This window comes from Plodia interpunctella, chromosome 25, assembly GCF_027563975.2.
Source record: "Plodia interpunctella isolate USDA-ARS_2022_Savannah chromosome 25, ilPloInte3.2, whole genome shotgun sequence".
Taxonomy (NCBI): Eukaryota; Metazoa; Arthropoda; class Insecta; order Lepidoptera; family Pyralidae; genus Plodia; species Plodia interpunctella.
The window spans coordinates 1,428,630-1,456,155 of NC_071318.1; the positions used below are offsets into that span (position 1 = coordinate 1,428,630).

At 34.5% G+C, this 27,526-nt stretch overlaps 1 protein-coding gene across 3 annotated transcripts in view; it reads right to left on the reverse strand.

Moving 5' to 3' along the window:
* The window catches only part of LOC128680853 (electron transfer flavoprotein beta subunit lysine methyltransferase-like), a 34,820-nt gene that overhangs the window by 3,671 nt on the left and 3,623 nt on the right, over positions 1–27,526 (reverse strand). The window contains exons 1-2 of one of the 3 annotated variants that reach the window (XM_053764312.1): positions 11,352–11,486; positions 3,333–3,520 (exon numbers count right to left, since the gene is read on the reverse strand). In XM_053764312.1, coding sequence (XP_053620287.1) covers positions 3,333–3,520; positions 11,352–11,432 — 269 coding nt within the window. In that variant the 5' untranslated portion in view covers positions 11,433–11,486. Of the gene's footprint in view, positions 1–3,332; positions 3,521–7,786; positions 7,885–11,351; positions 11,487–27,526 lie in introns of those variants that run through there. The other 2 variants (XM_053764314.2, XM_053764313.2) reach the window with 2 other exon arrangements.

Here is a 27,526-nt window from a genome sequence, read left to right on the forward strand (position 1 = left end):
TAAAATTATAGTAATTTTTTTTGAGACCTAGGCGTTCCTGATTGAAAGAGAGAGAGAGAGAGAAACTTTCATATACATGACGTCACGTCACGTTTACCCACAGAGTTCATAAACCTTTGTATGGGTGATTATTCTCTTGCGTAACATACGTGTGTCGTCAATGATGTGATAGTCATTGGAGTTGATAGTGAAGTTATGTGTAACATAAATTGCAATGCAACACGCAATAACTGATGTTTGTATACAAAATGATACCAAAGGTTGTTGACTTTTAATTGAAGTTTAAAAAAATATTTTGATTGAATATTCAAAAAGCCTCTAAAATTATTCTTAAAAAATTAAAATGAAGAAACCTGGCTGAAAAGAAGTCGATAAAATATACATACCTATTCTATTTTTGAAATTAAAAACTGCATTTACAAAATTGGAATTTGCAATGCGAATAGCGACTAATATAAGTCGATAATTTACATAAAACATGAGTCAATCAGTTTGATTTCTTTTATGTATCTATTGATTGTTTAACAGTCTGCATCTCCTCCCTTACAAATTGTAACACTCGATCAAGGGAATAATATTTAACTCAGTATTATTTTCAAATCAATTGTTTCTGTCAACCCCGTAGTAGACTACGTCGTGTGAGAAAAAGACTGAGGTACCTATTTTTTGACAAAAAAGTTCCTACCAGTTTGACAGTGTTTTCAAATTAATAATGTAGCCTTGTTTCAGTATGACTCATCGTAAAAAAATCCTGAAATGCCTTCAGGATGATTCACGTTCTCCCGTCTCTTTCTACTCGAAGAAATTCTATTGTTATCTCTGTCTTTCGCTTGCCGTAGTGCTCTGTCCTGCTCTGAAGTATTGAAGATCACATTCCTTGTTCCTTGTGTGCAAAAGTCGTATTCATAGACCTGTTTGCAAAAAAAAAATTTTCGGAGAAATGACAAACACAATTTACCGAAAACGAATTTTGGAAACACGAAGCGTGAAAAGTAATTAATTTAAACAACAAAATTAAAAGTATCTCAAACTGCATATTTTTTTCTATCTAACACATGTTATAGTTTTATTCGTGTTTAAAACAAATACAATTAAGTGTGTACGTAATGTTTATTCAGATAACTTTGTCAGAACGGAACGTATTACTTTAAATTAAATGTGTTCGGCACGCGCGTTATCGGACTATGAATAATTCCGAGAAAACCCCCGTTTAAATTTCGTACACACACAAACATAATATCTTTCAACCTTATCACTTCAATCAGAAGGTCGAGAATAGAATACATAGCAGCGTAAAAATGTAGCAAGTGCAATATTATCATAAAATTAAATATGATTCTAAACCCAAAGACATAAAGTAGATATTTGTGTGATTGATTTTTACGCAAGCCCGTCTCGTACTTTCATTGATAAAACCGGACTTGTTACATTGAAGGTAAATCACTGAAGCGATGCAAGTTGGGTTTTTAGGTTTGTTGGGGAAAAACGTTACATTGCATTTAGGTCCGGTCTGCTACAGGATGTACTTTCACTGGGAACCTAATTACTCAAAATCTATACTATTATTATAAAGAGGTAAGCGTTTGTGAGTTTGTATGTTTGAGGCGGGTAATCTCTGATACTACAGAAACGTATTCAAAAACCATTTACATTATCCCTGATTGCTATATGCTATATTTTATCTCAAAACTGCCACGGGAGCGAAGCCGCGGGCAACATCTAAGTAGTCTAGTAGATAATAATTGCGTAAGGATTAATAACAATTTGCAACGAGTTTGTTTCGTTCGATCATTGAAAAAAATTTTCAAATGCACACGTTTTTCGGCAGTGTGTTTGCGTAAAAAGTGTGTCAAATTGAGAATCGATTTTGTGTTATCTACACTATCTTTCGAGACGTACTCATAGTTTTATACACCTATGTCATTCTTCCAGCTCTCCAAATAACACCACATCAAAGATCGCCTTATACCTATAGAAATAAGAACTAACCTATGTAAAAATGCGGTTGTTTAAGTTTGTTGATCCCAAATTATATTTTTAGATTTATTATTTTCAATTCTGTGGGACCCACTATAAACGCACTCACTTTCACATCTTTTATTCCCGAGTCACACACAATTTACAAAGAAATAGGTACCTAATAAACATAAAAAACTGAGGACAATCTGCTAAAAACTTTCCACAATATGTTTTCTCTGACCATGGGAAAAAATATGTGAAATTTTTGTAAGGAAATAAACATTTACTAACAACAAATGGCAATAAAAGCGGCAAGGTAGGCGCCCAGCTTACCGTAAAATGCAAAACAATACCCTCCTTGTTGGCAAGTTGCGTAGCGGTACACGAGATGCGTCAATGATGCGCTAAATAACATTCTTGCGATTCGGCCTTGTTCGGCGCGACCGCGCAAGGCCGAATCGATTGGAAGAAATCACCGCAAAAAATAATAGAAATACACGATGCCTGGAAAGAGTTCCATTTTTAAATGAGGCCGTACCTTGAAATTAATGGCCAGTATCTTACAACTACTTATTGTTAAAGCTAAAATATTTAAAAATAAATCCTGATATTCTCTATATATGAACATATTTTTTATTTCAGAAGATTTTCCTGTCTGTTCAATGTATTGGTTGTCGTATTTTAATTGTAGGAAAACAGTGATTAGTAGGATACATTACTTGTCATGTTATTTTAATAAAATAAAAAAAAAATAAAATAAAATTTAATAATAACAATGAGCACGTGCACACCGGGTGGCAACTGGCAAGGTAAATTGTAGGTAGAAATATTTATGGGTAAACAAAACCACTATAATTGTGCATTCTGCAATAGACTTCCTAAAGACTACCTGGGTATCAAAATAAGCAACTTTTATTCTACGACTTTTCGTGATTCGAAGTTTTTTTTTCATATAAAAAAATACAATCTAATTTGCGATTCTACACATCTTAACTCTATGTAATTGCCAAGCAATACGAGATAGCGTTATAGCGGAATCGAACATAGAGTTAACGTTTTTATAGAAACGATATTAAAACTAAAAAAAGGAAAAAATATGAATTACTAGCTGCGCCCCGGGACCGATTGTACTGAAATTTGGTACACGCGTAGAAAAGTAACCTGGTATAACACATAGGGTACCTACTTTTTATCCTGAAATTCCCACGAGAGCGAAGCCCCTAAGCGCAGCTGGTGATATTAAGAACATTATACATAATATTAGAACAGACAGACACACTATTGCAAAAAAATAATCACATATCATGCAATATATATGTGTGCTGCCGAAAATACAAATTGATCATAGAGCTCAATGATGATGACTGACTCACCGGGCGGTGGCTTGACCTCCCGGCCAGTAGAAAGCCCAGAAGGGATCCTTAAAAGGCACCTGGTCCTCTGCAGCCCTCCACAGAGGAGTGTCCGCCGTTATAAGACGCAGGACCAGTTCTGGCGTCAGGTGGCGACGGCTGGGGACCGTGTGTCTCATGATGAGGGAGGCGACGTCCTTTAACATCGTCTGAAAGCGACAATAAGAAGAAGAATTTATGCGTGTAATCCATACTCCCTTTATATTATGCGAAAGTCTGTCTATCTGTTCCGCTTTCACGGCCAAACCGCTGAAACGATTTTGTTTAAATTTGGTATACATGTAGTTAAACACCCTCGTTCAAAGATCGGCTATTTTTTTTTTCAAAAATCAATCCCCAAATTACTATAATTGGGGGTGAAAGCTTATATGAAAATCGTGTCTGTTCCTTTTTGGCAGAGAAATTCACGCTGGCGAAGCCGCGGACAAAAGTAGTCAACTAATTTTAAGTGACATGTAAATTTCTTGATCTTCGTAAAATGGTTGGTCACCCCCCACAATATTGTCTATGACTGTGACCGCTTACGACACCTCTTTTCCTCTCAAAAAGACCACCAAAGTTTCACCAAACGGAAAAAAGTCAAAAACAAAAAATAAACATATAATAATGAGAAAGTTTTATAGTGCTTCGCGAAAATCTACATCAATATGAAAGTGACTACAAACATCGTATCAATTCTCACAATCTTTTAATTAATTTAAATCTATTATTATGACAAATCCAAGGCGTGATTTTCCGAATTTATTAAATCAGATTAATTCCAACCGAAATTAAGAATTTGTAGTCCCAATTGACCTTGCAAGTCATATATATAAGGCAAAATTCCGTAAAATTATTTTTTTTGGGAAAACTCAACAAAACATATTATTGTGTTAAATATTATGTTCAATAAATATTAAATAATAATATTCGTTATTTATGTTAATGACGTGGTGAAGGATTCTAGGCGTAAGGATATTTTAACTAGCTAAAAAAATATATAATTTATTAGATATATATTTTCTTTTTGGTGATTTCTCGCTGCCTAACGGGATAGCTTGTTGTTGACAAAAATAATGAGTGCTCAATTAAGAAAATTAAGATCAGTTTTATAATTTAATACGATACATATTGTGTACCATTGTAGAGGTGAATAAATAAATTATATCGTAAAAAGTCTCTACCTAACATCAATTTTTCCGGATTTTTGAGCAGTCGTAAAGCGTCGGTGCGCAGGGTCCGAAGAGCCTCAACTTTCTGCAAAACGTAGTTTTGCTTGAAAGTTAATAAATGTAATCTACATGAACCTGCAAATTTCGTGTGCAACACAGCGCTCGCCCGAACTAACAAATATCTTAAAGCTAATTTTATTTTTTTAAAAGCAAGTGGCGCCCCCACTGTAACGCCAAATTATGTAAAGGTTAAATAAACGTTACCAGACACGCCCACCGAATCGCGAGGCCACTGCGCCACATCACAATACAAACAATATGATCCTACCATGATTGATAAGTGATAACAGACGGAACGAGGCGGAATTGCGCAGTTTACCTACGCTTCGGTGAAATGGAGGACGACCTAACGGTGTAATTGGTGTCACCGTGTTTACAAGGCAAAAAACAACGATTATTGACTATATTAAATATAATGAAAGATACCCATCAATTGCGTATAAATCTATGCCGTTTCCCCCTAGTCCAGGCTGAAGGGACAATCCCAACAAATGCCTCGTTGTTGTCAAGCAATCTTTCTTTTCACAGTGCTCGTCTGGCATGATAGAGACAAGACTGTTTGACGAGTTTCTCTCGTAATTTCTTCTCCCAGCTGTAGTCGCTCCGAAAAGCTTTTTGAGTGATGCAAAATTTAAAATTTAACGTGAAAAGTGCATGTGAGGGTTGAATTTCCGAATAAATGCGTTAGGTTTCGTCTATTAAAAATCGCTAACAAAATATGAGTTTGTTTGTTGACATATCATAATATAGAGTATAAATATATTATAAAAATATAAATGTATATTATTGTCATAATACAGTAGGCATCGCAAATTTGCAATACCTTTAAAACGTGACTAAGTTATAAACACAATTGTAATTACTTCAAGATCATTGTAAACTCGGTTGGCGAATAATTTGAATATGAATACTACTTCGGAATTTTCCTTTGGTAATAAAAAAAAAAAAACAAATATTTGCAGTCAGTTATTGCGATACGAAATTGTTTACATTCTTTCACATTTTGTACCTCAATCTCCACTCATCATTGTCATCGCTGCTTGCGTCAACACCAATTTATTTTTTAATTTAGACGTCACTGGTTTCATTATATAATTGCTAAGGCCATGTTTAAGATTCTTTTAAGTATGGCTTTTTTTGAAAAAGACCTTTCCTCGAACGATTCATAATCTAAGGCTGTTTTAAATTGCATCGGTTTCAGTTTTTTTCATGAAATAAATGTTTAATTTTTAAATTAAATTAAAATAATTCGTTCTTAACTGATATCCCAGGTCTTAGGTGAACACATATATTTTACTGGAATTAATGGAGAACACGAGAAAAAATGCATTTTGCCTCTTTAGACTTAAAAAAAATACAGTTTCTTCATGTAAACAATTTGATTTAGACTCCAAATTTTAAACACCTCAAATTGTTTTGGACAAAGTTGATAACTAAATTGGTGCTCAGGGGAAATCCTCAGGACAGTGGGTTTACAGCCCAGACGTGAATCGCTTCACAAACAATTTAATATCATTGTTGCAACGAGGATAAACGTTATTTTCCGGATTAAAAATGGCCGACACAATTTTTTACAGCGCGGCAATCATTGCCAGATTCATGTTTCTACTTTGTAAGTGGCCAGTTGAAGTAAATTTACAGATTACAAATTCAACGATCTTTCGTATTATATAATCAAGTGTCCAACATCGACAGACAAATTCGAATGTATTTTGTTTTCCATTCATATTTGGGTGTTAGTGGCCAGCCATGTACAGTCAATAGCACACCGACCTACCCAAATTCATTGCAAACTGCCCTCTATTACCGCGTCATAAAAGTGCATGCAGGGTAACGTGATGTGCTGTTTACTGTACTTATACACCGAAGTAAAGAAGTATTATTAATTTTATTAATCTGTATCACGGTCCAAAGAACTTTTTTTTAAAGTTGATTTGAATTCAACGACTGTTCCGCCATCTTCTATTCTCACAAAAACAGTTTAATACATTCTTGACTGTTTCAATTATATTTCAAACTATTGAACTTTTTATCTGGATGGTGAACTTTCTTGACTGTTTTAATTATACCTATTTCAAAGTATTAAACTATTTATTTGGATGGTGATAATTCATAGACAAATCCTGTAAAATTATGAAGACGATAATTCGAAAGGTCAAAAAAAAATCTCGTCTTTGAAATCATTGATCTCCGGCTAAAACCTATCAAATAACCCTGTTACCTCATTTACTTCCATGAAAAGTTCGCGAGACTATAGTTCCAGACACAGGTGCCATTCATGTTTGTTGAGACGATAATTATTTTAGCACACGCGTGATTTCGCCTGAAGTCTGCTATTTTCAGTAACTACGTAAGTTCGTTCAACTGAATATACGTCGTTATCTATTTCAGAAAAAGGTAAAACAATTAGTTCATTACAAAAAATCGTTATTACCTACTTTATAGAAAAAAAGGTTGAACATTTTTAAAACGAAGTTTAGAAAGACATTATTATACTGCAGACAATTCGGAGAACACCTATGGAGTGAGATATCCGAGTAGACAAAAAAAAAACTAGGACCTTTCATTTTCACTAGTACCAACAATAGTTTGGAACTACTGAAGATTTTTTAATCACTAGTTCCATTGGATAAAGAATAAGACATTTTTTTCAGGTTATTATCATCTAATGATACATATAAATAAATATATTAGGACAAATCACATAGATTGAGCTAGCCCCAAAGTGAGTTCGAGACTTGTGTTATGGGATACTAACTCAACGATATTATATTTTATAACAAATACATATATAGATAAATATCCAAGACCCGGGCCAATCAGAAAATGATCATTTTCCATCATGACCCGACCGGGGATCGAACACGGGACCTCTCGGTTCAGAGGCAAACACTTTACCACTGCGCCACCGAGGTCGTCATATGATGAAATGTACCAAGAATTACACAACAGCCTGTTATATTTTTCAATTTGTTCACTACATCAATGTGAATAAGTGCGTTCGCATGGTTGGTGACAGTTATCTTGTCAACTCATGACAATTGGTTTTAAGATTAGCACGATCCATGGAATTAGTAGGTACTCCGACGATGTACTTACTAAATCCATGGCACAATCCTAAAATGCACGCTGATAGATAATTATATTCTATTGAATTTTATTATCAAAATCACTTGTGTTTTTGGTATAACTCTAAGTACTTACTTAACTTTACGTTTTTCTTAAATCCTTATTATGGTTTTGTTAGTGTTTCTTGACCTTCGTTTCATATTAACTCTCGCACAAAATCTCCGTGAGTTAGGTATATAGGGTGGTAGATGTCTGAAAAGCAGAATCTTCAAAAAAACATTATTGGGAAGCTGAGATATTCCATTGCAATATTATTAGTAGTAGTACAAATTGTATGTATATGTAATATATACATAAGTATTAAGTATAATAAGTATGAAAACAAAGAGATTTATTGTTTTCATTAGAACTGTTATTATGTAAACAATCTTACCATATCTTTTTATGATTTTACAACGATTTAAATTAAAATAAAGTTTTGTAATACTTTCGTGGTTAATAAATGTTTTACTTTATAATATACCTACATGTTTAATTTTCAACAAAATTCAACAATAAGAACTGTGTAGATTGTTTACATGTTCAGAATCTTGAAAAAACGGTCTATCTTAACCTCATTATTAATTCAGTGCTTCATGAGTGCAATGTCTCCAAAAATATGTGTTTTGTCTGCATTCCAAGATGTTGTGAATTTTGCGTCTGTCTGTTTGAATTTTGTTGTTATTCTTCATAAATATAATGCGTCTTTGAAGTCTTTTGTTATTTTAAAATTCTGTTGGTATTGCGTATTTTTCTTTTTATTTCGTCAAACGTTGAAAATTCGTCCTGGCAGAAGGTGCCAACTGGAAATAGGTAGCTGCTGGCTTGATAGGGATTGATAGGGACCAACACTGTTCAAATGAGTTTCTTTCGGCATTTCTTTTCAGCAGTGGTCGTTCCGAAATGCCAGTAGTTTGTAGCTTGTGAGAAATAACTATAAATATAAAGATTGACGAGAAAAAGTGCCTGTGAAGGTCTAATTTCTGAATAAATGATTTAAATTTGACTTTGATGTCGTCAAGGATCTTTATAATTATTTATAGAAGAAATATAAAATAATAGGTAATAATTAATTTCCTTTTTTGAAAAAATATAAAAACTAATTGGAACGAAAACTAAATTATAAATACTTACCGATTAAAAAATTATAAATACTTACCGATTAAATTAATTTAAATGAAAAATTGATCCTGAAATGGAACGTTGGCACGCATATTATCCTTGGATGGAACGAATTCAAATGGAACGAATGTTTTCAGAAGTACGAAGGATGTCGAAGACCGACAATGACGAAGGTGAGAAGATATATGACGAGAAAAAGTGCCTAATATTTGAATGACTGCTGTGACTTTGATCGTGCGAAGTGGAGAAGAAAATGGAGAGCAAGAATTCAAATTCTAAACTCTTTATTCGACTTAGGATGATATAAATCACTTACTGAAGTCAAAATCACTTAAGTTTACTGTGGACTTCCAAAGCGCAGACGAAGATGAAGCGGCGCAACAAACTTCACCGCAGCCTTTTCTCCAAAGACAAATATAGGTCATACAAAAATTGAAAACGACACATCTCATGAAAAAATCTCTATCCTTCGTGATCTTTGATCACATTTGTACAAATTTTTACGTAATACAGATACAAAAATACAGTCAGTTGCGAAAGGAAAAGACGTCCTGCGTCGACCTCATTTAAAATTTAATTTAGTAAGTAACAAGAAGAAGACACATAAAAATATGACATATTTGTGTTGTCCGGCAATATGGCTTCTATTGCCCGCAAACCAAATAGACTCCTGCGCATATGACACTTTGAGGATAACTGTTTACAATTCAACAATAAACACAGAAGTGGGACTATAAAATATTTTCCTGTTAAAACGTCTAAAACAAAGATTAGTGACGTTTAAGATTTCCCTACAACTTGCTGTGTTGGTTCTGACGTCAATGTTACACATATGCAAGTTAAATTCGTCCTGCTCTTTTCTATAAGAAGTGAAAGAGTGGGAGATATGTTCGTTTGTGTGCGTGTGTGTGGGCAGAATAAACGTTGACCATTCACAGAATGTGTATTTTATACATAATCAGGTTTCTTGCGATATAAATAAATTTGCTACATTTGTATTTTCCTCAACATATAACTGTCTAGTGAAAGTGCAGACGTATCACGTCTTTATTTCTCACGGGGTAGACAGAGCCAAGAGTTGCGAAACTGAAAGATGCATGGTAGGGGAGTAATGACGTATATTCAATCACATGAACCAATGTGCTAAATATAGCCTCTCAAATATACTGACAACGTAACGGCAAGCCCCTAATGTTATATAATGAACGCTTGTATGAAGTTGTACGAGAGCGTGATGTATGTGTATGAAGATCGATATTATATGGAGTAACCGATTATGGAAGTAGGTAAGTGATACGTAACATACTAGGTTTTTTTTTACTTCAATCAATTTATGAATAGACTTGGAGATGATGATGAGATGTAAAAAAAAAATGACAACATTTTCTTTATTCACCCATACAAATGGGCTGATTAGTTGATGGGACTTCGTCGAAGTTTATGTTCTTCCTTAATTGTTTTAGAACTGGACAAGCAAAAAGAGAAATTACGTCTGACGCATATCCAGCACGTACACAACGAAATTGTACAAATTCATATTCAAAATTCTTTATTCCATTTAGGATGATATACATCACTTATTGACGTCAAAAAAATTACTTAAACTAAGTCTACTGCCGGCTTCCAAAGCGCAAGTGAAGAAGAAGCGGCGCAACAAACTTCACCGCAGCCTTTTCTCCAAGGACGTCAATTAACAAATATAGGTCTTATATATATATTAAAAATTTGGAGGACGAATTTACATCATTATTAAAAATGTCGTAAAAACGCGAGTATACACGCATGCGTTAAAATTTCATTGTATAATCGTGAAGCAAAAGTGCTGCGCAGGAGTGCGGTATGCAGAGTCCTTTAAAAGATGTCACTTGTCACACTATCTGAACTTGTGATCTCTCCCAATTCCACTAATATGATAAAGGCGTAAGTTTGTGAGTATGTTTGTTACTTCTACACGTTCAAACTGGGCGATTTTTTAATGAAATTTGGCATTGAGGTAGCTGATCGATTGAGTAGTTTCGGAGATTACCCGCCTCAAACATACAAACTCGCAAACGCTTACCTCTTTATATATATAATAGTATAGAATATTTTTTTGGTCTAAAGTGGTTGCAACTGGTTTCGAACAAAGACTTTTTTTCCCTCTTTCTTTCTTTGATGAAAGAATCTTTCCCTTTTTCTAGCCGGGAGAACGCTCAAATTCAAATTCAAATAATTTATTCAGAAATTAGACCTTCACAGGCACTTTTTCTCGTCAATTTTTATATTTATAGTTATTTCTCACAAGCTACAAACTACTGGCATTTCGGACCGACCACTGCTGAGAAGAAATGCCGAAAGAAACTCATTTGAACAGTGTTGGTCCTTATCATGCCACATCGGCTTAACATTATTGTTTCTTACAATGTTTTCTTTTCTAATAATATATAAAAGTACATAATGTACATAGTCAAAAGGTATATCAAAACAGGTTATGATTGTGATCCGAGTGCTGATTATAATATATATATATATATATAGATGTGAAACACAATTAACTTACATGAAAATATATGAGAAACGAGATGACCAGTTCCCTCTGGCAGCACCCGTTCACGAGTTGACGCTCAGATGAGAGAGACATAAGGTGAATCTAGATACACCACAATGTAACAAAAGCAAGGTTAGTGACTCTAGGTTTCCTAACCGCCTAACCGTATGACGCACACGCGCAGGTCTAGGTTTTTCTAGTCACAATAATCGGTTTAGTATCTACGTTATTGCTTACGTTTTATGAACAAGCAATAAAGCAATAACCGTAAAAACTGGGTTAGAATTGATTTTTATGACAAATCGTCTTTTTTGCATATTTGTGTAACGCTGTGGTCTGAATCCATTGTCTTCAGGGTTTTGAAGTAACTCTATAAAGCAACAGTTATTTCACGAAAACCATTGGATTAAATTAGCCTGGTTATAATATTACGTCCTATTATCTAATTATAATTAGTATTACATACTCATTAACGTTTGTTGTGTGTCAAAATTTTAACATAAACATTAAATTAGAGAGCCATGCCTTAATGCCACGTTGCGCTCGGCCGTCCTACGTCACGTTGACGTCCGTTGACGGAATAACAAAACGTAGAAATTGTTTGGAGTTTCAATGGTACAGTCAACAGCACACCGACCATAATAGCGGCGAGTTTGCAAATATTCATTGCAAACACGCCGCTATTACCGCGCCATAGAGGTTCAAGCAGGGTCACTTTGTGTGCTGTCTACTGGACTCACATCAACGTACGTCAATATCAAAAAAATACTGAAAACAACGGAACAAGACTTAAAATGGAAGATGCATGTCCACGAAAATGTAAAATAATAACGAAGTGTAAACCAAGCAAAACAAGGAAAAACCACATATTAACAAGAATCTGTCGCATTGATTTATGCAGATTATTTTCCTCAGAAATGTGGTTATACTTATATCATGGAAAATACAGAAAGAACGTGTGTGGCGCGTGCCATTGGCCCTGTTTTTTGACCCAATGATAGTCTTTGGCCCCGTGAGCAGAGGCCTGCGATACCAGATTTAAGACGTAATACCACGGTCGAGGTCGAGAGAGAATTGAAAATATTTCATATTTCATACTGGCAACACACAAAAACTACACGGCTAAGTGTTTTTTGATTGATTTCCATACTAATATTATAAATGCGTTAGTTTGTCTGTCTGTTCAGCCTTCACGGCTAAACCGCTGGAGCGATTTTGATTAAATTTCATATGCGTGTAGTTAAACACACCGGTTCAAAGGCCTCTTTTTTTCAAAAATCTACTCCCAAATCACTATAAATTTAAAGGTGAAAGTTAATATAAAAATCAGAAGAATCACGCGGGCGAAGCCGCGGTCGAAAGCTAGTGTACAATTGTACATAACTTAATATGGATGGGTGAACGGACTTACTAGTAGTATGCGCATTGGATAGATTATTGCATATGTTCGATAGCCGGCCACATGCTGGCGACATCGGTGCTAGGATCTGTCAGCGCCGGCGCACTTTGGATTGGATTGCATTGTTTAATAAATAATTACCAATTAATTTCTATAGTATGATGTACTGTTGACAGTAAGTGAGTAAAAACATTTGATTGCATTTGATTGCACCAAAAACATTGGGGAACGGAGGTATAAATATAAATGTTGGTGCTAAGAGTATCAGAATAGGCTAGTTGACAATTTTTCGTTATGATTAATCAATATTATTATTAATAGAAACTTCAGTGAAAAAAATACTGTGGTAATGACAATGCTTTCAATGATATGACTATCACACATTTTTTTATTCGTCCAAACGCTCCATAGGTACTAAAAGACACGTGGAAGTGATGCCACAACGTGGTATAATGTTCGCACCAAAAGATATGTTTATTCGACAGCTACATTAAATATTACGTTTATGGTAATAATTTCTTAATAAAAGTTGTTACAAAATTTTAGTTTTTTCTGATGGTTGAATTTGTTTTCTTCAAATATTCGTCTTGTAACCAGCTGCATTGTTAAAGTATATAAATTATCATAATGATCCTAAATATGTCTATTTTATTTAAATTATACATATTTTTTACAATTCTCTGACTCTATCCAACGTAACGAAATATTTACACTGCATAAAAAATACTTTTAAGTAAAATACAAACATTTTACATAATTTAATTAGAAATCGGCAAGTGTATAATTTTAATTAATCCGTGACAGTAACACTTTTTGATGCGATTTTTATACCTATTTATTTTCTGAAAATTTCATAAATGATCAGCGAGGGGCGTAATGCCGGCTCCATACTATCGCGGACCAGTTCGCCGAACCTGCCGGATTTGGCATATACGCTGGTTTTTAATTGCGGTAAATAAAAGCACTCATACTAACTACGCAATGTTCACGCATCCGCGTCGGTATTTGTCCGAGTTCGGCCATAGTGAGTAGTGCAAGAGATGTCCGTACTAGGCACAACATGATAAAACTTATCATTTCTACTAGGAACTGTTTGTTTTTGTTTCCATCTGCTTTGACAGATGTGGGATTTATTATCATTGTAATTTGGAAAATAAACTCATTAATTTTGTTTGTCAATATTTAAGTTTATTAGACGGTGTATCCAATTATTATATAAGTAATTAACTTAAGTGATAGTTGAGATTGCTATCTTGAGCCGAATGCTACTAATATTATTAAAATTTTAATAAAAATATACGACACCAAGCACTGAACTTGTATCCGGGTCCGATGGACGGACACAACGGGCACAACACACCCAGAACCGCAAACATATAATATTATATTAAATACATTATTTATAAATATATATATTTTTTAAATATCAAGAGACGTTCAAAAATGTATGTGTGTTTGAAAATAATACCAAACAAGTATTTATTTACATATTGAAATCACGAAACGGCAGATTGTTTTTTAGGCTCCCAAAACCGTGTTAAATCACAACATTTCATTCACAACATGATAATCTTTTTAAAAACGACACGACATCACAGGTCTTGCTTTTTAGATATATCCGTGATCACGTGGACACAGTCGTAGCGTTTATTCAATAATTTATTTTTACCAAAAACATAATTCCGTTACACGCATAATGATGAAAATTGCATTTATTTATGTATTTTTTTAAATTATTAAATAAAAAAGAAATGAAAACCTCCGTGGCGCAGTGGTAAAGTTCTTAACACTGACCGAGGGGTCCCGGATTCGAACCCCGGTCGGGTCATGATCGAAAATGATCTTTTTCTGATTGGCCCGGGTCTTAGATGTTTATCAATATATATGTATTTGTTATAAAATATAGTATCGTTGAGTTAGTATCCCATAACACAAGTCTAGAACTTACTTTGGGGCTGGCTCAATCTGTGTGATTTGTCCTAATATATTTATTTATTATTATTTAAATAGGTAAATGAAATAGCAAAGTAGTGTATGTGGTAGCTAAAGACCTATATTTGTTAATTGACGTCCTTGGAGAAAAGGCTGCGGTGAAGTTTGTTGCGCCGCTTCTTCTTCACCTGCGCTTTGGAAGCCGGCAGTAGACTTAGTTTAAGTAATTTTTGACGTCAATAAGTGATGTATATCATCCTAAATTGAAGTAAGTATGAATTTGACTTCAAAACGACTGCTGCTAGGGCTGTGAAAGAAACTCGTATCATTATTGATCCCTATCATACTAGAAAAGCCATTATTAAAAAATAGCTTATGTGCTATGTTATTATATTAATATTTTATGTTCCACTGTAGCCGCCCTGGGTCTTCCTCAGTCTGTCTCATACAACACAATGTCGTCGAAATGAAATCTTTCATTCACAAATAAGGTGTTTGCATCATTTAGTAACAAGTCGTGACGTGACAATACGTTTTCAAGTCGAGCAGTGAGGGCGCCGCTTATGTTGAAAAATATATTTTTTTACAGTTTCGACATTAGTTCAGTTTCCTGCCACATGCCAATTTAATCTTACTCTTTACCAACTTTATCAGCCACGTCTACATTATCGCGTTGGCTGACATGATGTGGCTGATAGGTATATCTCAAATTTACTATGGACATACCTACAAAATGTACATAGACAATTATCATAGAATTGTATACGGTAGTTCTATTTTTATTGCAATTGCAAGAGACGTGGAAAATTTTGTTGCAAATTAAAAGCATTTAATTGAGCTTGAACAGTAACATAACACTTGAAGGTGAAGGAAGTTAGTATAAAATGATTAAATAAAACGACAAACGTTTACGAATTTTAAAAGCAGACAAAAAAAAAATAATATGCACACGAAAAATAATAGAAGATTAAAAAATATATATATACAAAACTACGTCTGCTTATTAGTAATAAAATATTTATTTTCTACCTACCCTCAATAGGTGAAAAGACACATGGGACATTTTCCCTCGAAATTGTATAAAACACATATTAGGTATTGCCTTTCTTTGCTGATTTCAAATATGTAAAAAAAATATTGTCGAAAAATTATTAGATGAGTATTTTCAACTATCGGTGTTTGTAAACATAATATAAATTGTATATATCTTTATTACCTACATCTTTCATCAGACAGCAGATGCTTAGTACACACACACACACACATGGCAATTTGGCCACGTGTACAGAATCTGCGTGGCTGGTCATTGCCTCGTGAATAGACAGGAGACGAGACAATGAAGCAAGGTTGTGACTGTATCATACACTATGCTATATTACAATGGCCATGAGTTTACTTAATATAAGGGATTAAAATCAGAAGTGGTGGTGTAATGGTTAAGACGCCCGCCTGTAGATCGAAAGGTCCCAGGTTCGAATCCTACTCGTGCCACATAAGTTTGTATACCAATCAGACTCATGTATAGTAGTTTTCAGCGACCACCACTCGCTTCCGGTGAAGGAAAACATTGTGAGGAAACCTGCACACTGGTTGATTATTAATTTGTATGTGAAATGGAGAAGGCAATGGCAAACCAGTCCGTTACTAATGCCAAGAAAGTTGTTATGTGTATTTAATTCCACGTAATGACCACGACCCTCAGCCATGAGGAATACGACTATGAAGAAGAAAGGGATTGAAATGACATTAGTGTGTTTGTAATAATACTCGACAAGAAAGAAGAAAGGTAAGAATATTATGATGTAAATTATGAGACAGCTAACTGATACAGTAGCACAAATTCTTATCAGAGTGGATAGAGTTAGACAAAGACAGGTAGACTGGTGGCAGAAAAAGGGGAAGGGCTTTGTTCAATAGTGGGACCTACTGGGCAGACATAAATAATTAAAAAATAATAAACATTGAAAAGGAAACATGTACGCTGCATAATTTACGCGAGGAAAATATATTTTCTGAAACTATCTGATGATACTCGTATAATTCGCTTAGGAAACCAAAAAACTTGAAGGTTTTTCCAACAGAGTGAAGTTTCCTCGCCAGTCGAATACATAAAAATCTCCTATGTCAATTTGTTCATACGGCAAATCATCACATGTTTACACTGTAATAATTACGGTAACATCGACAAGATTCGCCGTACTGAATTTACATAGTGATAATAATGAAAACGATTTCGCAACATTGTGAATCATTGCGCACGCGCCGACCACAAACAATGTGAATCACAAGTTATTTCTGTGCCAAGTGTGAGAAGGATTAGCGAGATAAGATGGCGTTTGAGGAAACGAGTACCTAGCATTTGTTTGATAACGGTCGTAGAACTTTTATATTTTATTGAATGGATGAAGATAAATGAGCAATGTAAGGTGGACTAAAGACACTGAAGCGGTGATGGTGTAATGGTTAAGACGCCCGCCTGTGGATCGAAAAGTCCCAGGTTCGAATCCTACTCGTGTCACATGAGTTTGTATACCAATCCGACTCATGTATAGTAGTTTTCATCGTCCACCACTTGCTTCCGGTGAAGAAAAACATCGTGAGGAAACCTGCACACTGATTGATTCTTATTAACTTGTGTGTGAAATGGAGAAGGTAATGGCAAACCACTCCATTAACAATGCCAAAAAAGTTGTTGTGTATGTTTCATTCCACGTAATGACCACGACCCACAGCCATGAGGAATACGACTATGAAGAAGAAAGACACTGTTAAGTATCTTCAAACCACTATAAGTGTCTTGGACTAAAAAATAGGAAATGTAAAGAATAGCAGTGGACTTTCTTCGGTTAAAATAATTTTGATTAGAAGTAATATGTATAATATTAACAGTAATAACAAAAGCAGTAAGCATGGTGGTATAGAACAAAAGGTCAGTAATGAGTCCTTGGGAATAGTATTAGAGAAAGGAATTTGATGAAATATAACTAAAAATACATAAAATACACATTAAAATCATTAGCAATAATTAAAATTTATAGTTAACAGAACATTTATAATTAATTTTGCAAACAAAGGATAAAGAGAAACTGCGTTATGAACCAGGTATTTTGTAAAATGTTACGATGATATAGCAGTTTCTTGCAATTCTGAGTATTTAATGTCAAATGCCATTGGACTTTGAGCTCACACACATTCCTGTTCAAAGTTCAAATTTGCAACAGACACGTCTCATTTTGCATTGAATGCTTGATTGTCAACTTAGTTCGTGTCCAATCGCATTGTTACATTGTCAAATTTTAGTTTTTTTTATTTATGGCACATCCCCAAATTAGACTTGAAATGTAGGTAACAGTTGAATATTATTTTGTAGTCTACTAGAAAGTAACAAATCCGACTAGAAAATGCTATTAGAAAAACAACACGAGAAGACTCATTGGGAGGGAATGATACAATATTATTATCTAAGCTTGTAAAAAGGGGGGGGGGGAGTCGAAATAAGGGCGAAGTTTTCAAGTTATGCGAAGTTAAGGACTCTTATTGTGATTTGTTTTAGGACCTACATTGATTTGCATCGGAAATGCGTACCATCTACCTAGTTTGGTAATTTATATTACTAATGCGATTCAATGGTTCCTAGGGGGCTTACCATCATCTCATTACGACCGAAATCGAACTGCATCCACAAATTCGTACCATCGACTTAATTTTTAGTATGAATGCGATTCATTTTAGGTGCCTTAGGTAATTGAACTGAGTTGCATTGGAATCGTTAGTTAATTTAAATACAAAACTAATAACAACCAAAAACAAAACTAATAAATAAAAGTAACACTTTGATTTATTACTTTTGTTTGTATGTTTTATATTTTCTGTTTTATATCGATATATTATATCGATACATTATTGTCATTAATCAATTATCAAGCCTGCAGCTTGCTTGCAGGAAAAGGTAAAATACATGCTACTATCTTTGCCATCTATCTTCAGATTGACAGATTTTTTGATATGATGAGGAAACAGACAGACGTTTAAGTAAGTAAACCAAGTTTAAGTAAGTAAAACTGGAAAATTCGCTGTTTATGTTCTTCAGAAAACTAAACCTTCTAAATAACTTTATATTTTTGACGACCTCGGTGGCGCAGTGGTAAGATTCTTGCCACTGAACCGAGAGGTCCCGGGTTCGATCCCCGGTCGGGTCATGATGGAAAATGATCTTTTTCTGATTGGCCCGGGTCTTGGATGTTTATCTATATATGTATTTATTATAAAATATAGTATCGTTGAGTTAGTATCCCATAACACAAGTCTCGAACTTACTTTGGGGCTAGGCTCAATCTGTGTGATTTGTCCTAATATATTTATTTATTTAAGACTTTATTTTAAACCGCGTGTCGCACCATAAGATGCCCTAGTACTAAGACCTATATATGACGGAAAACCAACATTGTCCGAATTCATGCAGGACGTGTTTTGGATGTAGATTGCTGTTCGATGACCATTAGGAGTGGATATGGAAGAGGCTGCTATGAATGGATATTTACCAATTAGGTATCGTGTATTCACTCCTGTACTTAAACTGTATCAAGTCACCAGGCACAATACAGCTTCGCAAGCGCCTTTTCCTACAGCTACTTACTTGACTAACTTATATTGACAACGAAGCAAATTAACAATCTTGATCATGATTAATCTGATGATCACGATACGTTCAATGAGCTATATCTTAAGTTTAAATTATGCCCTTTAGATGTAGTTGTTTGTTGCGCAAAGGAAATAACATACAAGAAAATCAATTTTCAAAATAGTGATATATAGAGGAGGACTTATCACAGTAAGAGATTTATTTCAGTCAAAGATTAAACTGAAAGCAAAAGAAAGTTGTGTTACGAAATTATCATAATTTTACTACACTAAGATTGATAGAAAATGACATGAACATGACGTATGCCGTTAAATGTTAATTGTAAACAAAGCGAGAAATGGTATTTCCACCACCTTTAAAATATCCTGTCGCCAAACTGATTTCGAAAGATTTATCTTGTCATCTAGCGACAAAAACTTGGGTTATCCGCGAATTGTCTTGTCTCCAGCTTGCTTGATTGAGACAGCGGACAATGGTTCCAAGTTAAAGTAAGTGATTGACGTAGTTTTTGTTAATCCATTACGTTGTTGACTGCTTAGAAATTGTATAAATCTATTAATATGTTAGCATTTTCCGTTGTATTTATTTAATTTATGGATTTAATGTCAAAAGGTAAAATAAAATGAATGTAGGGGCAACTACAGGTATTTTAATTATCAATAAATTGTTAAACACAATTATTTACTTAATTTTCCTACATACGCAGTTGCTCCTTAGTTGTTGAACGTCGGAGCCCAGGATCCGCTTTCTCACATTTTCGTCTCCACTTCGCACGGTCGTCGACATCACTAGTTGTCAAACCATTCGCACGCATGTCATCCTTGACGACATCAAGCCAGCCAGCCACTTCTTCTGCATAGACTGGAACTGCATAGACTGACATTTGTTCCCTAAGTAATTTTCCCGTCTGCGCAAGACTTCGTGTGGTACTAATTATAAATGACAGACATACCCGAAAAGCACAAAACAATAAAGAAAAATCTTAAAATTAAGTTCTAATGTTGCATCATCTACATGTAACAATATCAAAATGATAATTTCAATTCAAGGATTCAATGTTCAACAAATGAAGCGCATTTGGCCAGATCAAACAGGATTTGCTTGTGTACCAACTGGTACCATGGACTGGGAAACCCAAAAGATAGCAACATAGGATTCGAACTCGAAATGTGTCGGTCAACAGGGACTTTTTGTTGATACATTGGTATGATAAAAGATTGTGTGAATCAGTTTCTAATAAATATAATAAATAATATAATGAAAATAAAACTACCACCTGCACACTGAAAGACCTGTATGACCCCACAGGTAATGCTGTACCTATGATGTCGTGTTGGTCCTCATAAAATTAACCACGTCGATATGCTAAGAAGAAGAGCTTCAGGATTCTAACAGTACTACTTATTTGAAATGTTTTTCCTTCGAGTCAACCGTTATAATTGCAACATATTGTGAATTTAATTTTTTTTTTGAGGATATAATTTTTTATTTATTTATAATCCAAACTTAGTTTAATTTTGCCACAGCCAACACAATATCTTGTGCCCTACATAGAGTCTGCCAAGGTGCACATAACGCCGCAGAATGAGTAACTTAACCCCATAGGTTGACCTTAAAGGTTCATCAGATAAGCGCGTTTGGACCTTGACCGTGCCAGGATGAAGTAATAGTTGTTGGGGTGAACGGGGCGAAATTTGTTGCTATGGGCACAGATTATATAATACTTCTATTATCATGTACTCAAAAATGAAAAGTAGGACTTTCAATTTGTTACTTTAGTTTATTCACCGCTTAATTAGTATAAACATGATTTATTATTAACCTATACCAGATTAGGTTAAAAATATATTTATAATATATAAATAAAACTATAAATATAATTTTAACCTATTCTGTCCCATTGCTGGGCAAAGGTCTCCCGCAACTCCAATGTTTAATATAAAATAACATAATTTGTTTTATTACTTTTTCAAAATTAGTTCGTCCCTAGTAGCAAACTCATTGTGTCATCGATACAATTTAGTTAATCAAATACTAAAAATATATATATTTTTATCGTTTAAGTAGTTAGTATAGGTATTTTACGAAAACTTATTTATCGGAAAAAAGCCCATGAACAAAGATTAAGTAACAAATTTTTAATAGTATTTATCGATAATAAAAAATATTCGTATGTACGTAGCACATGAAATTTTACGACTAAAACGCAAAAGTCATTAATGAACATTGAGTGATATTAATTTTTTTATGACAAACAAACTATTATGTGCGTCAATAATGATGGCGTCAAAGTCCACATGTTGGCAAACGATGCGGGAATCTTCATGGCCGCAAAATGTGATACATTCAAATTCAGATTTATTTCTTGCAAGTCACAAGTTTGATGTTGTTACATTGTGAAATAAAGGTACAGTCGACAGACATAAACCTACCCAAATTCGTTGCAAACTCGTCGTTATTAGCGCGCCATAGAGCTTCATGGTGACTTGCTGTTGACGGTGCAAGTGATGCCTTGCAAGGCACAGTAAAATGGGGGCCGCTCTAGTTGCTACACTGTAGGTAGTACATATGAAAAACAGTTCAGTTTACAATTAACTGTTTGACATATTCCCACAAAATGTGTGTAACACTATATGTGAATCAAAGAAGAAAAGAAATCAAAGCTTCCAATAATAAAATTACAATAATATACACTTACAGACAAAATATTAACATTTAGTATTAATAGAAAAACGATGAATTGTATAAAATTTTGAACTGACAAATAAATCATTAACAATCTAGAACTGTTCAGTTTCGTGGCTCGCCACGTGCTGTCCTAATGGAGGGACACGATAATGTACTTAACATAATATTAACATCTCCAAGTACCTTGTTTTGTGTAAATAATTCGTTCCATCTTGCTTATAAGGACGTCATTGGGAGGGATATCCGTAAACATACATCTGAATCTTGCTTCTAAATGTTTCATTGTCCAACACTATGGAAGTAAACAATTCCTAGATAATAAACAATTTGTACAGACAATATTCTTTTGTAGACATTTAAACGCAAAAGCTGAACGGATAGCGATGAAATTTGGTATAGATTATTCCTCATGTTTCCTTGTTTATTATGCAAAGAAGAAGGAAGTCCCTCCCTAATCGCGTCCTTTTGTATAAATAAGATAAACTCAAAAAATACCGCACGCATTTTTGTACGGTTTTCGCCAATAGATAGTGTGGTTCATGAGGACGGTTATGTATATAATTTATTATAGTTTAAAGCCAGGAGGGACTGCTAGTTTAGTATAGATATCATTTGATAAATATCCGAGGTCAAACATAGATAATTTTTGATAAACAGTAAAATCAGAGAAGAACATCAAAAATCAACCCCTAAAGTGCCAATCCAAAGGGGGTGCAAGTTTGTATGAAAAACACGATTATTTCAAACGAGCTAAAACTAATAATCTATTAAACCCTGGGCGTCTGAAATTGCACCATATCAGACCCTATTACAGTTAAAAGAGCCCCCAAATACACTATCAAGCTGATAACCGGGTATATCACTGGTAGGCACGTATAGATTAAATAGAGATAAAAACTATACTAATAAGATAAGAACACGAGATTTTTTTGCGACATAGATAAATGGGTCGTCTCGTCATATTTGCGATCTGTCTAGTGCAAATTAGTATGACGAGTTTGTCCTTTATCCAGACTCTCGCCAAACTCAGACACATGCCTACACGAATGTGTGAACACACCGTAATTTGTTTGAGAGCTTTTATTTACAGTAATGAAAAACCAGCAATGTATGTATCGAATTAGCGAAAGTTTGGCAAACTGTTCGACGACAGGGCAGCCAGCTCGCTCCACAACACAAATCCATCTCAATTTTGACGTCTTGACGTGAAAGAAATACAAATAAATACACTGTATGTACAATTTATAATATTACTAGTACCTATGGTTTATTAATTTTCCAAAAATAATTATCTAGTTTTTGTGTGTTGATAGATTATATCGAATGTAGATCCTGTACATCGCCAAATAAATAACGCTCCTTTTTGGTACAAAGATGGGGAAAAGGGGAAAAGTAAACAAAGCAGAAGGGTGCTTAACCTCGGATATCGATCTGATTCTCGGTATGAGTAATGTCAAGGTCTGACCTGCGACCTTCGGCCTCAGCCCACATAGCTTCAGAGAGTCAATGTTTAATCGCATTTGTTACATGTTTATTTACAAATACATTGCGTAGTTTTGATGTGTGTTATGTATTGATGCCTGTTGTAAAAAATCAATGTACTTCGATTAGTTGAAAATAATATAGCCATGTAAAAAAGTAGGAAAGCGGACGCTGGACTTGGACGCTCAACGGCTGCGGAAGAAACAGGGAAAACGATCAGACGAGAGAGAGTGAGAGAATGAAAGCCTGAAGTGCCAGCCAATATAATGAAACTTTCTCTAAAGGGCGTTATTAATCTATTCCATGAACTAGTAGTCATACAGTGAGTTAAGGTCACGACCTTTTCCACTGGCAGTATCTGAGAAACGATTTATCTAAACTCGATGGATTTCTAAGAAAAATTGTCTAAAAACGTAGTCTGAAAATGCCCGAAGAAAATTCGATAACCTTCTAAGATGTGACTAATTCAATACATAGGTCAAACCTTTCATGAAGATCTTGAGAGAGGGGGCTTATCATCATCTCTTAACGCGATCCACTTTACGATCTAAACTGAACTGCATCGCAAATTCGTACCATCGACTTAATTTTTTGTATCAATGCGATGGCGCAGTGGTAAAGTGCTTGCCTCTGAACCGAGAGGTCCCGGGTTCGATCCCCGGTCGGGTCATGATGGAAAATGATCTTTTTCTTATTGGCCCGGGTCTTGGATGTTTATCTATATATGTATTTGTTATAAAATATAGTATCGTTGAGTCAGTATCCCATAACACAAGTCTCGTACTTACTTTGGGGCTCAAATTAGCTCAATCTGTGTGATTTGTTCATAAATTATTTATAATTATTTGATTTATAATTTCTTAACTTAACTTATCTTAACTTTCGTCTTATACGTGTGCCTGGATTCTTGTCCTCCACAACTTGTAATAACTATTTACTTAAATTGTGACCATCTGTGTTGAGTCCATAGTAATATTTAACTAGATATACAATGTTACTTCATTGTCTTTTTTTTAAAATATATAAAAAAATTTAGGTTCTTAAATTCAACTGAGTTGCATTGGAATCGTTCTGTAAAAGTTGATGGTAGGCCTATGGAAGTAATATAATAATAAATTTCTTTTCATGAAATAATTTGGCAAAAAAACTGTGATATTTGGAGCCAAAGTATGTTATGTTTTGTTGACTTTAGACCTTCAATACGTATATATGATTGTGAACTTTAACTTTCTCACTCATCATTTTTCCTGTACTTCTATAAAGCGCCGGAGACCAAGTCTGCTTTCCTTCTTTTTTTCAAATGTGAGAGTGAACTATGTGTATATTTTTACCTAAACTAATATATTGCATTGCACGTTATTATATTTGGTTAGCATTATGTTGGTATCACGTTGGTATCTGGAGTTACTCCTTCAGAGAATAGTCTGAAAGATGTTTTTTCATTGGATTACAAAAAGAAATATGACACGGATTCGATCAACAGAGCACTAACTTACTGCTACCGAGGCTCCGCCCGCAGAAAAATAGCCTGTTTTTAAAATATCTACACATCAAAAATCACCCCCAACCCAATGCTCTGTTTTGACGTGAAAGAAGCACAGACAAATACACATTCAAATATATCGATTTTGAAATATCTAGAATCACGTTAAAAACAAACGCAAAGTAATAATTAATTGAATGTGTAAATTTCCACGGAATTGAATGATTGCCGTGAAGCGATTTAGTTTTATGAATTCGATTGGGATCATACGACCTTGGCTGGTGGCAGCTCACGATCAATTAAAAAATCGCCCTCATTCTTTATTTATTTAATGAACTAGTTTGGGACTGCGACTTCGCCCGCTTGAAAAGAAAGATTAATGTACTTAAATCGAAAACAAAACATGCTTATTATGAGATGCATCATATTTCTAATACAAAGCCTTGAAGGCACAAAGGCTATACGGTCAATGTGCTCCGATTTTTATGTGCGACTCAATCAATATGTCATCAAGATATGACAAATTGTGTGCGGACCACTCACTTCACATCACGTATACACGTAGCGATAATACAGATTGACCTAGCTCCAAAATTACATTAATGTCCTGAGATTATATTATACATATTATGTGGTACTTTTATAAATATTATATTTTTGACACAGTTTGTATCATATTTTAATGCGCATGAGCGGTTTTTATTCTATTATAAAGCGTATAATTTTGATGTAATACAAATGAAATGTACTTAAATGGAACGGAACGTATCAAAGAAGAGATGAGACAAAAGACAAATATCGTCAAGGATAATATGTAAATGAAAAAATAACAAATGACAGAACGAAATAGAAGGAGCTTGTGGGATTTTGGGCATAAAAAGAAAGAACTGGAGTTCGATATAAGCAGATTTATTTGGAGCACAACGAAACACACCGTAGTAATGGAATAAGTACATGCGAGAGAGAATTCCAATTTTAAGCTGTCCTGTGACATTGTGAAAGGCAAACTTCTTCAGGTAAACAGAGGTATTTTTGTTATAAAATACTTGTCAACAGATTGTATGACTAAATACAGTGCCGACTTCACTTGGGAACTCTTATTCCCAAGTGAAGTCGGAGATATCAAAGAGAAAAAAGAAGAAAGAAAGTCAAGAAGAAAATGTCCACTACTGGACTGGCGGTAGCAACGAATAGGACGTCGCCACGTTCTCCATGAATGTCGTACGAGGCGACTAAGGGACTGCTGCGAATAGAGTTGACAGATCCAAGCTTATAATTTCCTGGACATTGGTCATGTGTCACGAACAAAACCGTTGGCTAATATGTAAATTATTATTAAGTATTTTTTAGTTTCTTAAACAGTTCAACGCATATGTAATTAACTTATTAGCGCCAAGCATATTTGACTTTCATTGGCTAAATGTTAAATATAGTATATATATATAGTTTCACAAAAGCTAGTACTGTAAATTCGGGTGTAATATCTATTCTTAAGTATATATACATAGACAAAATATTACACCCGTTATAAATACTAGGTATTCGACAAAGATTGTTTATTTAGGGCTGGTAAATTACGATAATATATTAATATTTTTAAGGTAATGACAGCAAAAATGGTGGTGACAGAATTTATTTTTTAGAAAAAATGGCGCGTGCTTGTCATCACAGCGCATGCGCTCAGACACGGGACAGTCATATTTCGCAACAATCCCGGATTTCTCAGCCATCTGGCAACCCTAGCTGCAAAGCTGTGTTTATTATCTCAGAGAAATTGACACTAATAAACGTATTTGACCAGACCTAAACCATTAATGTATGGAACTGATTAATTATAATTTATTCTTGTTTTGCTCGTTTACCGTATATTATCTGTTACGGGAAATGTCCAAATGGGATTTTACGTCAAAAATTGTTTATGTAAATCACATGTCCTCTCGGAAAAATACGCTTTTAAATAACTACTAATTTTATATTTTTTGATCACACACAATATTATAACAGACCCTCTCGCTCTGAAAATGTTATATGAACAAGATCTGGTATTATCAAGTCATGGGAATCGTGTATGCCATTGTCACTCAAATGGTCAAACTGGTGGTGCCGTCGTGGGTCGCGTCGTGAGGTTTCCATCTATCATGGTTGAGCTTCGCGATGGCTGACATATACGTCAATTCGTCAGCTTGTTATCTTCTGTGTACATTCTTTCTAAATGTAAACAGAAGAAAACACAAATGTTAAAGAAATACCGATGAAAATTATGTCACTAACCTTGACACTGACTATATGTTATCAATCAATAAATTTATAATTATTTTACTCACATAATAGTAGTTCAAATATGACGAATGCATGTGACTCATGAGGTCGCAAAGTTAAATTTCTCTCTTTACGAAGAATCTATACACGTAATAAAACTGTCAGTAGGCTATGTCTGTACATAGGATATAAATTAGTGCGGACCTTTATGGGAAGCCAAAACAATTTTTTTCTGTCTCTATGTGTTTGTTTGTGCATCACACGAAAACTTTGGAATTTGATGAGGTTTTCACAGATGTACA